Consider the following 14,616-nt stretch of genomic DNA (forward strand, 5'->3'; position numbering starts at 1 on the left):
CATTAATGACAAACTGGGTTTTAAAAACAATAGTGACATTTTAAAAAGTACAGTCTGTATTTTTAAAGAGCCCGCAGTGACAAAAAGGAGGAAGCTCAGGTGTGGGTTTTTTTGTGACCGATTCTGTTGCACATGTATTTCTGGGGGTATTATTATGAACTATCTGCAGTGTTGGGGAGTAATGGAATACATGTACCGGCGTTACGTATTTAAAATACAAAATATGAGTAACTGTATTACATTACAGTTACTGTTTAAAAAGGTGGTATTCAGATTACAGTTACTTTGTAATCTGATGTATCTAATCTTATTATAAAATCTAAATCATCCACCAGTCACCTTGACCCTCTTCCCACTCTGTTAGTTAAAGCCTGTCTTCCCTCGTTAGCTCCTCTCATAACCAGTATTATCCATTCCTCCCTGAACACTGGAATCGTTCCTGAATCACTGAAAAAGGCTTCTGTTATTCCAACTCTCAAAAAGCCTGGTGCAGACCCCAATAACTTTGATAATCTTCGCCCTATATCAAATCTCCTTTATTTCAAAAATTCTTGAAAAAGTTGTTGCCTTTCAGCTTCACTTACACCTCAATAACCATAATCTCTATGAACAATTTCAATCTGGTTTACGCCCCAATCATTTCACAGAAACAGCTTTGTTAAGGATTACTAATGACCTTCTGATGGCGGCTGATTCTGGTCTCCTATCCATCCTCATCCTTCTTGATCTTAGTGCGGTGTTTGATACCATTTCTCACAATATTCTCCTGAACCGGTTAGCATCCATTGGCATTAGTCATACCCCCCTTGCCTAGTTCACCTCCTATCTCTCAGACCGCACTCAGTTTATCCAATTTAAATCCCATTCTTCAAGTCTCCATCCTGTTTCTGCTGGTGTGCCCCAGGGTTCAGTATTAGGGCCCCTTTTATTCATTATTTACATGCTCCATCTTGGTCATATATTCCGAAAATATAATATACATTTTCACTGTTATGCCGATGACACCCAGCTCTACATTTCTTCTAACCCCAATTCATCCCTCTCACCTCCCTCCCTCTCAAACTGTCTTATCGAGATTAGATCCTGGTTCTCCTCCAATTTTCTTAAACTAAGTAATAAAACTGAAGTTTTACTCATTGGCACAGCCTCTATCTTAACCAAATCCCAAGTTTTCCCATTAACATTGAACGTTCCCCCACCCTTCCCTTCCCTCAGGTTAAGAGTTTGGGTGTCATACTTGATAATACTCTCTCATTCCAGTCCCACATTAATTACATAACCCGGTCTGCATACTTCCACTTACGTAATATTAACCAACTCCGCCCCTTCCTTACTTCCCTTAAATTCAGGGAATTTAAAATAGAAAGTAGCTCGTCCACAGAAGGACTGGTAGCTCCCCTTACGATAAGGGCTCAGATCGCGCGAACAGGTGTGGGATTAGAGCTCTGGGTAGCTCCCCAACTGGGTCTAGACTGGGTCTAGAGAGTATTTTAAATTCAGGGAATTTAAAATAGAAAGTAGCTCGTCCACAGAAGGACTGGTAGCTCCCCTTACGATAAGGGTTCAGATCGCGCGAACAGGTGTGAAATGTGTGTGTTTAGTTAGTTTGTTTGTTTGCTTGTTTTAATCAATTTTAAATCATGCTTTTTATTTGTTTTTGTTTCTAATGTCTCTGTAAAGCACTTTGAATCACCTTGTTGTTGAATTGTGCTATACAAATAAATTTGCCTTGCCTTGCCTTGCCTTCCCATGCTGCTGCCATCCTTGTCCATAGTCTTATTACGTCCCGCATTGATTACTGCAATTCCCTCTTATTTGGTCTCCCTAAAAGGTCCCTTCACAAACTCCAACTTCTTCAAAATTCTGCAGCTCGTGTCATAACTCGAACTCCGTCAAGAGCTCATATTACCCCAGTTCTTCAGCAGCTTCACTGGTTGCCCATAGAAGCCAGGATAAACTTTAAAATCGTACTTCTCACGTACAAGTATATCCATAAATCTGCTCCTTCCTATTTGTGTGACCTGCTCCATATCACCAGTGTTTCCCGCCCTCTCCGATCCTCATCTGCTATTCATCTTACTGTTCCGTCCGCACGTCTTACCACTATGGGGAACAGAGCCTTCAGTCGCTCTGCTCCTCGGCTCTGGAACTCTCTTCCTCCAGCCATAAGAAATATGGACTCTCTTCCCGCATTTAAGTCACAGCTCAAAACACATCTGTTCAAACTGGCTTATTCGCTTTGGTGCTGATTTTACCTGTTGTCAAGTTCTGCTTTGCAATTTTAACTTATTTTATGACTATTGCTTCTTTTATTAATGTTGTTCTTTTGTAAGGTGACCTTGGGTTTTTGAAAGGCGCCCTCAAATAAAATGTATTATTATTATTATTATTATTATTATTATTATTTGTTGAAATGAATGGATTACACGGCGGTCTTTTCCTGTTTCATATGTTAGACTATGCTCTTTCTATTTTTGGTAATTCCACGCCGGTGGAAACCCAAACAAAACACCAATTAAGAGGTTCTAATGCCTGTGTGTCAATCTCATGGCCCATGTCACCCCTATTTGCAGCCCGCATAATGACGTGAAGGAATATTTAAAAAAAATATTATTAAAAAAATATTTAATATGAAGGCAATAGGCAGAGTGTTACAGGCATCGCCCTAAAGAATGTAGCCTCATGGGCAGTGTAGTCCGTGCTGCAGGGAGAATGGACTGCCATACCAGTTATGTGTCTGGATCAGGTGACCCTGAACCATTCTTTATTTATGCTGCAAAATGCTGGTGATGCAAAGTTGGTACGTTCCAAGTCTGAACATAGAATGACTGAGGGGAATTCCCATAACAGTACAGAATACCAGGGATGGACATATGACAGGGCAGTGAATACACTGGAGGGTTACCTAGGTAACCAGAACTACTACCCATCAGCTTCAAAGCAATGGATGAGGAACACTTCAACTGTGACAAGGTTTTTTACTTTTAAGGAGCTTGGAAAGAAAAGTGACTGGCCTTCTTTAAGTTTCTTGAAGATGTTTCACCTCTCATCATTAAATTACTATGACCTGGATGACATAAGCCCTTTACTTTTGTTTTTACCTTTTTAAGTAAAGAACTTTGTGACAATTTCAAGGGAGATGCAGTGTATATACAAAGTCATCTCCCTCTCTGGCCTTCTTTTTCTCTCTCTCATCTCCAAACCACTTATTGAATTAACTGTTCAATGCAATCCCAAGGCTCTCGTCTCTCTCTCTGGTCTAAATCTGATTTAGAAAGCTCAGAAAGGTGGATGTAACACAAGACTCCATCTGTTAATCAGAAAAAAGCACTGTCAACAGTGAACCGGCAGAGCTGTGCACACATGTGCAATCACAACACACGCATTTCTTGTTTAACCAGTTCAGGGTTTTTCTTTTAAGGCTCTCAACAACACGGACTGAGTTCAGAAAGCAGGTCAAGTCACAAAAAAGGTAGCTGAGACAAATATCTTATATTTAACTAAGGCCAGCATTAGTCTGAACTAATTCAAGCTTGTGAATACCTGAGGGGCAGGAAAACAAAAAGGTCTTTTTCTCCGACTAGACCGTTTATCTATTCTTCACAGCAACAGCTGTCAATACGTGTCTGTACTCGGTAAGCAAATACCCACCCACCTTTCCACAACATCCCACAATCAGAATCTATAAGTGAGGTCAGTCCATTTCTCCCAAACATCCATTAACAGGACTGGGTCTCAAATTTCACTGCTTGTTTTTCAGCACTGGGAATCGAAATTAGTGAAGTAGGGAGCTTGCTCAAATATTCTTTGATCTCTTTGATATTCAAAAGTTATTCCACCTACTCCAATACAACACCACTTTCAGGTTAACCTACGAAAGATCACCTCTTTATAGAAAGAGGGAAGTATGACGTGAAGGTGGTGCCCTTGAGCAACAATCATGACACGATAATCAAAATACTTCCGATGGTACCCAACTCTACACATCTATTCACATTATTCTTGGATAATTACTTGTATAAGGTCCATAACGATACCCGCGGAGACCATTCCAAGTCCTGATATGAGGTATGGTACGATAACCTGCGCCCCAATGAGCCAAGAGCTCTCTGGTAGGAAACCATGTTCTGATCGAGTCAGCTTCCAGGTCACGCCACGTAACTTCTTGCCTTGGTAGCGCAGCTCCAACTCCAGACGAGTCACAACCATGTTGTACAGGAGATTAATCAAAGCACTTAGTTTGATGTTTAGTTATCCCATGGTAAGTGTAACTTCATTCCAAAGGAAAAAAAAAACTCTGATTAAAAATAAAAAAGGTCTGAGGGGTCAAAATAAAGTAAGGAAGTGAAATACCAAAGATGAAAATAATCAATGAGTTTGTCCTTGGTTTAAAACAGGGGAAATGTTTCAAGCAGTTCCTAAGGCTCTTCCTGAAGAAATGAGAGGCAGCATTTGGGAGCATATATATGTTCTGCTCTCAAGGGATGACCCAAAGATGACAGCTACTTCTTGCATCATTCTTGGCAGTACACAAGATAAACATTCAGCATCCCTTTGAACCAAACTGGAGATCCGATATCTATTCAAGCAAGCGAGACATTCGTCATGTTTTCATTCCTTCCAATCAATGATGTTTTCCCAGGCAGAATCACGTTTAAAAGCTTTAACTCCAACTTGAGGGAGCTGGAGCATGGCATCTTTGGACCAATGGTGAGTCAGCAGTGATGAGGTATCCATTTGCCGGCACCTCTGGGGAAAACAATCATTAACACGATTTCTGATTCATCAGTCAAATGTTCCACAAGCACAGATGATCCACATCTGCAGTCAAAGTCTTAAGTTTACCCGGCAACCTGCAAAAACTAACATTAAAAATAAGACTGGTTTATGCCAGTAAATTAATGCTGAGCTATTCAGTGGTCCTCCAGTTGTCCTGAACAACTCTAGAATCAAATAAATCCTCTGGTTGAGTTTCTTGTTTGTTGGAGTCCTCAGTTGATAAGATCCAGCTTTAAATCTACTTGACCTCCAGTGTAAAAGGCACAGCTGTATCTTGTGAACCCAGAGCTCGGAGTGACAGCTGAATGAGTGACAGGAGCAAAAAGATGAAGAACAGTCCAAAAGGTCTTGAGAGTTTAGAAGCAGGAGGAAGACTTTATATCTTTGATATACGAGCCTAATCTCTTATTTGAGCTCTGTGATGTCAATAGGAGATCCACAGATGAGATGCAGCACACAGTACCACTTGAGCAGACTAAAGTGTTCCTCTCCTCCTTTCAGCATCAGGGTAGTCCTGCTCACTCAGCTCTGCTGTGACGTAGCACAGAAAGAGGCAGGGCTGTCTGCCCTGTGCAAACTCACGAGAGAAACGACCGGCTTTCTGCCACGCACTCTCCCTCTAAGCTATTTTTTGCTGCGTGTCTGCCTCTTATCCTCCCTCCCTCCCGCGTATGGCATCCATCGTTCTACGTCGAACAGTCTTGCTGCATTTCACATCCCTCTTTCAGTCGTTTCCATATCTCTGTATCGTGACTCATTCTTTCCCTCCATCTTTTCCTTCCACTTTTACCTCTGTTCTAGCTGCTATAATCGTTTTGGAACACCGTATTTAAGAGCAAACAAACATACTGTACAACTACTGATTTCCAGGCATCTTTCAGGTCTTAAACTAAAAATCATTCCTCTCAATGCATACTGTTCACAAAAAAAGAAAAGAAAATGTTTTCATACACAATATATTAATTAATGACATGTAAAAAAAACTTTACATGTAAAATCTATAAAGTGCCACATTAAAAATAAGATTACATCATTTGAATACAAGAAATAAGGTTTTGGATTGGCTAAATAGAATTAAATAAATTGCAGTCGCTATAGTCTCAGATCACTTCGACATTGTGTAATAACACTGATGTGTTTCTTCTGGAAACTGCTGAGGTTGATTTGACAAGCAAGGCAACTGATTAGCAGCAAAAATGTAAAAAGCTTATAATTCTTCTTACAGGATGTACATTACTTTGCAAAAAAGTCTTGAGCCCCATTTCTTTATATTTTGCTTCCAAGGAGCCAAACACTTATTTTTTAAGGTCGTCTTAAGCAATAGTTCTCCAGGCTTTGTGAAGGTCTTTCAAAGTTTTCCTTCAGACATTGGCTGCCGTTTCATTTATTTTCGGTCCAGCCCTTTGAATTACAGTGAAAACTAAAACAGCAGTGGGATGGGTTTCAGTGTTTCAGTGAAGATAAAAGACACTTGCACTTACACAGCAGGGGACACTGGGTAAGACTTGTAATGACTGCTAATGGTAAACTCTTAGCCTAAATGCTGCTAGATATCAACACGATTGATGCATCACTGGCCCATTTGTTTGCTTCAAGTATTCAAAGAATTTATAACTATAACAGTTTCTGGGAGCCTGTCCAACTAACATTTAAGTCTCATTTAACCACCATAACTGTAATTTAAAGAAGTCAAATATTGCATGTTTGCAATAGTCTAATGTATGGACGATCTAATTTCACATTTTATGGAGCGAGCTTTTATAGAGCTCTAATTTGGAAGCCAACCAACAGAACAAAGAGAAGCTGACACAAATGGCACTGCCTTCGTCTGTCCATCCATCTATTCATCTTCTTCCGCTTATCCAGGGCCGGGTCGTGGCGGTAGACCTCCCTCTCCCTGACCACCTCCTCCAGGTTATCTGGGGCAACGTCAAGGCATTCCTACGCCAGCCAAGAGATATAATCTTTTCAATGTGTCTTGGCCCTAGGGCCTCCTCCCAGTGGGACCAGGCCAGAACACCTTACCGAGGAGGCATATAGGACGCATCCTTGCAGAAGCCCGAACCACTTCAGCTGGCTCCTTTCGATGTGGAGGAGCAGCGGCTCTACTCTGAGCTCCTCTCGGACGGCCGAACTCCTCACCCCATCTCTAAGAGAGAGGCCAGCCACCCTTTGGAGAACGCTCATTTCCACTGCTTGTCCCCTCATAGGTGAGAGTGGGGACGTAGATCAGCCAGACAATCGGGAGCTTCGCTTTTACGCCTCGTTCTCTCTTTACAGCGACAGACATCACTGCAGGCGCAGCACCAATCCATCTGTCAGTCACCCATTCCCCTCTCCCGTCAGTTGTGAACAAGACCCCAACAAATTGCATGTTGGATGTAATTGAAAGACAGGCCAACAGGATGTGATTGTTTAGACAATAGCTACCATCACAGGCCACAGTAACAATCGTTTTTGCTGATAGTGTAGTGTTGCTGTCTTTATCGACATTTTAGATCGGCTACTCTCCACGTCCTTGTGCGTCCGCTGTGCTTTGAGACACAGCTCCCAGCCAAGCTCATGACTAATCTTCCATCTGATGCAGGAGGGAAACTGATACTGTAGACTGCAGAGTGGGAAGAAATACTGATGAGCTACAGATGGAGTAAAGGGAAGTAGCCATATGAGGACAGACGTATGCTTAACAGTGGAGGACAGAGGGGAAGAGAGAGACCAGCTCATCATAGAGCAGACAGCAGTGTGTCTGATTTCCCTCAGCTCAGATGGCTGCAGACTATAAGCCAGGACACCTGGCACAGGACAGACACGACTAGCTCAAACTCATTATTAAATGTACTATCTCACTATTCCCACCTTATATTCCTATACTGTATCCTACAGTATGATTCTATACCATTGTGTAGAAAACAGAGCCATCAGTCAGTTATATTCTTGAGGTATTTTGACCAAGGATATTACTGACATTTAATTAAGAACTGATGGGAAGGTTAAAGGTATAGTCACAAATTTTTGAGGTCATTTAATAGAAAAAAAAAAGTATCCTATAGTCTATGTACATGTACAGCAGTGTGTAACTACATTTTCAAATAAACTGCATTCTCATAAACATGTAATGAATCTATTAATAATATATAGGAGTGAGTTTGCAGTTTCTGGAAGTCATCATTTTCTTCCAACTAATGGTGTTTTACATAAATGGTAGAGACAGGCCATGTATGTAGTATGCCAAATGGGGACTAGAAGAGAACTTGTTTTATCATCTGAGAATGGACCCCCTTCATCAAAGAGATAACACCACTTGCAACTAAATAAATCTTCATCCTCTTCCTCCTCACCTCAAGATTAATCTCCTAAACAGAACTCACACTCTAAGACATGAAAACTTGCATAAACATGCTTATTTATTCCCAATACTGTTGCAGTGACATATTGCCAGTAGATCAGACATGCGACTTTCCTGTCTCTGGAGAGTTGACAACGAGCCGGGTGAACAACAACAGCTGATTTTAAGGTAACATTATGCCAGCTAATGTTAGATTCAAGTGTCATAAAAATCACACTTTTCCTCTGATAAACATTTTGATTACATTCTCACATTCTACGAACGTTTATTCCCTAACTGTACGAGTCTAACAATGTTAAATCCACGTTAGATTCACTAGCACAAACTAAAACTATCTATCAGGATATCTTCAACAGCTCACCTTAGTATGGCTGTCATCAGTCAGAGGTGAGCTTTACTGACTGACTCGCCTGTATTGAACTCCTTTTACAGTTTTACAGCTACACATGGATGCTTCTCACCCAGCATTGACAGCTGAGATAAACAGAGGTCTGATTGCCTTCCACAGAAAGGAAAAATCTCGATTATAGGCATAAGCTGTTGTGTAGTCGTGGCAGTTATGATATAATGTACCCTAAAACATGATGTTAGGTTTTTGAACATAGTGGAATGTTTTGATCTCTCTTAGCTAACTAAAACATGTTTGTCCTACAGGAGCCAATTCAGCAAGGATTATGCACTTGAATTGGGAGAGGTAAGAAAACAGAACTGCAATACACTGATATCTAGCGCAGAAAGATTTTATACACTGTAACTATAAAGAGGGGTACTATTAAGTTATAGTAGTCTTCTAAGTTCACTGCAAATCACATTGTGCAACGTGGATCTCATACATTTGGGTAGGACATTATGTTTGATGCACATACAACATGTAATAATATTAGCCCACACACCGGCTGCTATCTCTTAACTATTGATCTACACTGTTACATGCTACTGAAGATGTAATAGTATCAACATATTCACCAGGGACAGCAGCAGCTATGCCCTGGGGTGCATTCAACTCACTCAAAAGGCTATTTTGCCCATCCAGTCAGTTTATAACTTCTGACATTACTGGCCCAGTGTACACCATGTTAACATGATCAGAGATACTTAAGTCAGAAGAAGATGGCTTTATTGCTCTGAGCCAGAAGACTATTTCAAGGTAACAAGTACACAGAAGCATACACACAGTCCCACCACCTGTAACAAAAACAAACAAAAATACACACTTAGACGAACAACCTGTTCTAACCGGTGCAGATGAGTCACTATGTCGCTCATGTTGTTATTTATTCAATACCATAAAGTCTCTGTGTACTGTCCAGTTTTTCATTATTGTGACGCTCTCTCTCCTTACGTTAACACGTTTAACGTGAGAGAGTAACCATCTGGGTCATTACTGACGTGTTTTGCTGTGCCTCTGGTCTCCTAGCTCTTAAATCTGTCAGAGATCTTTCCTTACCGGAAAACAGCCTGCCACTGTGTGCATAGATTTACTGTCTGCTAAGAGACGCCTTAATATTCTGTTGTACATTACATGTCAGACAATGTGAAAATAACTTCCCTGTACAATAAACACTTACTTATGAAGTACTTTATATGTAAAATGAAGGGAGACAAATTTTGATGTTTTCCCCCTTCACGATTTCCTATTTTGTCACACTTAAAAGTTTAATACTCTGTTAACTTAGATCTGTGAAGCCTGCAGTTCTTTAATGTTCTTCTGGATCCTTTTGTAACACCCAGGATGAGTCGGCGATGTGCTCTTATCTCATTTTGGTCAGCCAGTCACTCCTGGGAAGCTTCACCACTGTTCCATGTTTTCACCATTTATGTATAATGGCTCTCGCCGTGGTTCACTGGAGTCCCAAAACCTTAGAAATGTGCTATGATGTGTTCCTTTTTAAGGTCTTTTAACCTGCTTCACTTTGTCAGACGGTTTCTATTTAAGTAATTTTTTCATTCAACAGGACGTCCAGTAGTGGTGCAACGGATCAAAAATCTCAAGGTTCGGATCGGATCACGGTTTTAAGTCACGGATCGGATCAATTTTCAGATCAGCAAAAAAAGAAAAAGACAAAAATTTAACATTTACTTATTCACTTATTGAAGTATTTTTTGCCTGTTAAAAACATTCAACTCAAGACTCATTCCACGCAATTATTCAAAAAAATTTATGGTTCAATATAGGGCAGTACAGTCTTTGTATCTACCACTCAATTCAATTTTATTTATAAAGCGCCAAATCACAAAAACAGTTGCCTCAAGGTGCTTTATATTGTAAGGTAGACCCTACAATAATACATACTGCTCCTTATATCGCACTCCGCTGTGATATGATGAGCAGTCACGGTCACGTAGCTTTCCGTCGCTACACCCATTTGTAGTAGTTAGGGCAACAGAAGATGCCTGGGACAGTTCAGCCATAACTTTAATCTTCTCCTGCTCATACATGCTTGGAACGATTTTTCCACTAAAGTGGACGCGCAACGGGATATCATAGCGTGGCTCAAGCACGTTCATCATAGTTTAAACCCCTTGTTTAGCACAATGGAATACGGCCTCCTGTCTGCAGCTAAACACCCCAATAGCTTTTGTAATAGCTTTAGCCCGGTCAGATTGGGCAGCAAAGGGCTGCTTAAGTACCGCAAACTCCTCTGCTCCGCCACTTGGACCGCTAGCGCTGACCATAACTATCGCTTTTTTTTTTTTCTTCTTTTTCGAATCTTCGGATCACGTGCGTGCTGAACCGTGGAGTGGGATCGGTTCGGATTACGGATCAACCGTGATCCGTTGCACCACTAACGTCCAGTAATCAAGCCCAAGTGTGCTTAGTGAAACTGAACTCAGCTTTCCAAAAAGTGTGGTTAATCACAGTTAATTTATGATTTAACAAAAGGGGCCATTTTAACAGGACCAGGTAGTTTTGGGTAACTTTTCTCCCTTAATCAGTGAAATCAGCATTAAAAAAAACGGCATTTTGTATTTACTCGAGTTATCGTGGTCTAACATTAAAATGTGTTTGATGATCTGAAACATTCAAGTGTGACAAATATACAGAACACTAGGAAATCAGGAAGGAGGCAAACACTTTTTGACACCACTATACCTGTGTTTTAGGCACTAAGAAAAAAAATGGTCAGGTTTTATTCTGGGGGTTTAAAGAGGGTCTAATAATTGTATCCTTTGACATAGCTGCTACATTTACACTGGGGTAAATCTAATCATAGTTTTTGTACACCATCCCCGAAAAAAATCATCTTGGAGAGCAGTGATGCCAGCATCTGATGAGGGATTCAAATGAGCAGCCTGAAGGTTTACCTGTCAGCTAGTAGGCCCCAATATCCACTATTATGTTAACATACTTCATGCTTTTCCACTCTAAATATGTGATATCACTCTCCAAGCTACCCTAAGGACCTTACCTGTACAATGTCCAGCACCATGCCAGCCATCACCATGCCCATTCCAGCTAGCAGGTAGGGAAAAACCACCTGAAGACAGATGGCTATGGATGTCTCTTCCTCTACTTTGGCAACAGGCACTTTCTTCCTCTCCTCCGTAGACTTTTTAGGTGGAGGTTGCACGACTGGGGGGAAGATGAACTCATCTTGCCCGTCTAAAGTGCTTGCCAAGCTGGCACTAGGACTCCCAGTGGGACTCTTTCCCTTGGAGCGGGACTTCTTGGTCTTTTTCCTCTGGCGGGCCTGTTGTGGTGGTTTATCCTCCCCAGGCATGGTGACAGCAGTGGCTGTGACAAGTAGGGTTGTGTTAGTTTAATCTGGGAACACAGAATAGATAGGGACAGTAAGGGTCTAGTTTGGCACAGCTTTACCATCTAAAAATGTAGAGATAACTGCGTCCAATCTTTTGAATTCATCCACTCCACCAGGATGATGTGCCAATCAAATCAAATATGCTTTCCATCAGCTGAACAGAGGATTAGCTCTCATATTTTGCCATGGAAGGAGACAACAGTTTCTATTGGTGATCCTTCACTTTGTTATATCTAGCTCTATTTGGAAAGCATGCTGAAGTAACATATATAGTTGCACAAAGGGAGAAAAGCACCATATAGTTTGGATAAAGTGTATAGAACAGCAAGAAATGTAAGCTCTACACATTCCCACCACTGTTAAACTAATGTGGCGGGGCGTGGTCGGCGGTGCCGCTGCAGGGGAGGCAAACGCACCTGCAGGGCATCCGTAGTCACGCCTCGTCAGGTTAAAAGTGTGCTGGGTCCTGGATTCCAGTTTTGTTGTTAGTGTTCGGCTGGCAGCTGGAAAGTTTCAGCCGTGTGTGTTTGTAAACAGCGACCGATTGTGTAAATAAAGTTAATGCTGAAAAGCAGAAACATGTTGCCGGTCTGCCGTGGTTATATCACAGCTAAACTCTGCTCTTCCTTTTATTTGCCTTCTGTTTCCCCTCAGCTTTCAACTGAGCGTAACATAAGGCTGAGCCTGGTTCAGCGAGAGGTCACTTCCTGTTAAAATGGAATTCTTCCTTCCCGCCATCGCAAAGTGCTGCGTATAAGGGAGCCTCTGATTTTGGGCGCTTTCTAATATTGTAGAATCATTATCTTGCAATATACAGCTCACAGAGGCAACTGTTGCAGTGAATTGACACTATATAGACAATAGGTTAAAGCTTCCACTCTTTCTGATAGACTGATGCTCTGTTTTCAGGAAAGCTAATCAACATATTAAACACAAGGGCACAACAGAGAACTGTAAATACTATAAATAAACAGCCCCTTCTTTTCTTAATCCATGAATATCTTTTATTTTTATTATTTATATCTTTTAAACAAATAACTGAGCTGACAGCTGTATTAAACAATCTGTAGCAACCACTAGGGTAGTCAGTAATGCACTGCTAATATACCAGCTTTAATAAAAACCTTTATGTTGATAAGTTGGCACTGTTTCTCATTTCTCATCATACTGTGGTTTACAATAATTTCATAAATTAGTTTTACTTGGAGTATCAAACTTTAGAGTGAATAGCTGTCATCGTTTCTTTTAACTCTTCACTCAACTGTTTTATTCAGGAAATTTCATTATGACACTAATTACTAATTGAGAGTTTTTAAAATCATCAGTTCAAACTCGGGACCGACGAGTAGCTGGTGTGTGATACGTGGTCTCAAATCACAAAGTGCTATCATGAGTAAACGTACAAGACTGCACAGAAAGGGAAACGTTTGTCTTCTTTTAAAAAAGCAAAACTCAAACATTAGTAATACAAACATGCTCGACACGGAGTCCCGGAAACCTCCCAAAGCGCCTGAATTCATCTGCAGGTCCCGAAACCACGCCGAACATACAGCGCAGAATCCTTCTGTTGACATGCATTCCCTCACTTGGACGCTGCCATGTGCATATCCCATAATACATCTGTACCGGTAACCACGGTTACACAACCAGGTGCTTTCTGATTGGATAAACTAAAGAGTAAAAGCGAGAGAAAAAATACTGCGTAAGAGTGTAGCCCCGCCCCCTCGCGTGTAGCGCGCGAGCAGCTGCTGTTTGTAATAATGAAATTCACAGTTTTATGACTGTGAGGATGTTTAAATATTATAATATATAATGATACAGCTGTAGAAACTATTTTTGAAAAGCGTTTGGGCTGAGGAAAAGATTTATTTTTAGTTTCTTAATTTCAAAGACCAGAGAAAAATGTTTTATATCAGTTTATGTGGCGGTTTGCCTGGCGCTTAGACCTCCAGATCATCCCGGCTGTGACTTAACTTATGATTTAATAAGTTGATATGTGTCTGATATCAGACTAATGTCAAAGTCAGAAAACCTCTCTGTCTCAAACTCCCTGGTAGTTTATAGACGACAATATGAAAATCTTTGAAGGCATGGGGGGAAACACCAGTGGAATCACCAGCGAGACATTTAATTATAGCAGAGCACAGAGCAAACCAATACGTGTTACCATTTCTAGAGTCTGTACTGATCACGACACACTCTCATTGAACATAAATTCATAAAGTTCTGCTTGGACAGCGTGCTCTCTAAGGCCACAGAGCCACATTAAGCCTAGTGTATGTTAGTTTCCATATTAGATTTGATTTATCGTCCTTACCTTTGTCTCCAGCCAGTACTCGTGAAGGTTTGCGGGGAAAGCAATAAGCTCCCGAGAATAACCGTGTGTGCCCTTGCTATGCTGTGTGTATGTGCTTGAATGGAAATGCCTGTCTAAATTAGGATATGTGTATGTTCCTCTCTCGTGCATTTGCTTTTTTCTATGTGTGTCTGTGCGCTGAGCTCTGCGCGTGCGTGTTTGTGCAGGGTACGAGCTGGGGGGCACCGTCTTGAATTTCATGGCATTAGCAGATAAGGATGACCCCCCCTCACCCCCTCCTCCTGTCTCTTTCCATCTCTGTCCGGCTGGCTGGCATCTATACAGCATTTTCTCTTTTCCATTCACAGAAAGAATAACGTTTGCAACCTCACAGTTAGAGAAGCCCTCATAAGGGATTTGTGGGGTCGTGCCCA

At 41.2% G+C, this 14,616-nt stretch overlaps 1 protein-coding gene across 5 annotated transcripts in view; it reads right to left on the bottom strand.

Annotated features, from left to right (window-relative positions):
- The window catches only part of LOC101470785 (solute carrier family 41 member 3), a 42,081-nt gene extending 27,715 nt beyond the window's left edge, over positions 1–14,366 (bottom strand). Inside the window, exons 1-2 of one of the 5 annotated variants that reach the window (XM_076877961.1) lie at positions 14,204–14,366; positions 11,536–11,861 (exon numbers count right to left, since the gene is read on the bottom strand). In XM_076877961.1, the coding sequence (XP_076734076.1) occupies positions 11,536–11,847 (312 nt within the window). In that variant the 5' untranslated portion in view covers positions 11,848–11,861; positions 14,204–14,366. Of the gene's footprint in view, positions 1–4,014; positions 5,170–11,535; positions 11,892–13,359; positions 13,507–14,203 lie in introns of those variants that run through there. The other 4 variants (XM_076877959.1, XM_004570010.5, XM_076877960.1 and 1 more) reach the window with 4 other exon arrangements.
- Between the last annotated feature and the right edge of the window lie 250 nt (positions 14,367–14,616).

The sequence above is a fragment of the Maylandia zebra genome, linkage group LG20, assembly GCF_041146795.1.
Source record: "Maylandia zebra isolate NMK-2024a linkage group LG20, Mzebra_GT3a, whole genome shotgun sequence".
Classification (NCBI taxonomy): domain Eukaryota; kingdom Metazoa; phylum Chordata; class Actinopteri; order Cichliformes; family Cichlidae; genus Maylandia; species Maylandia zebra.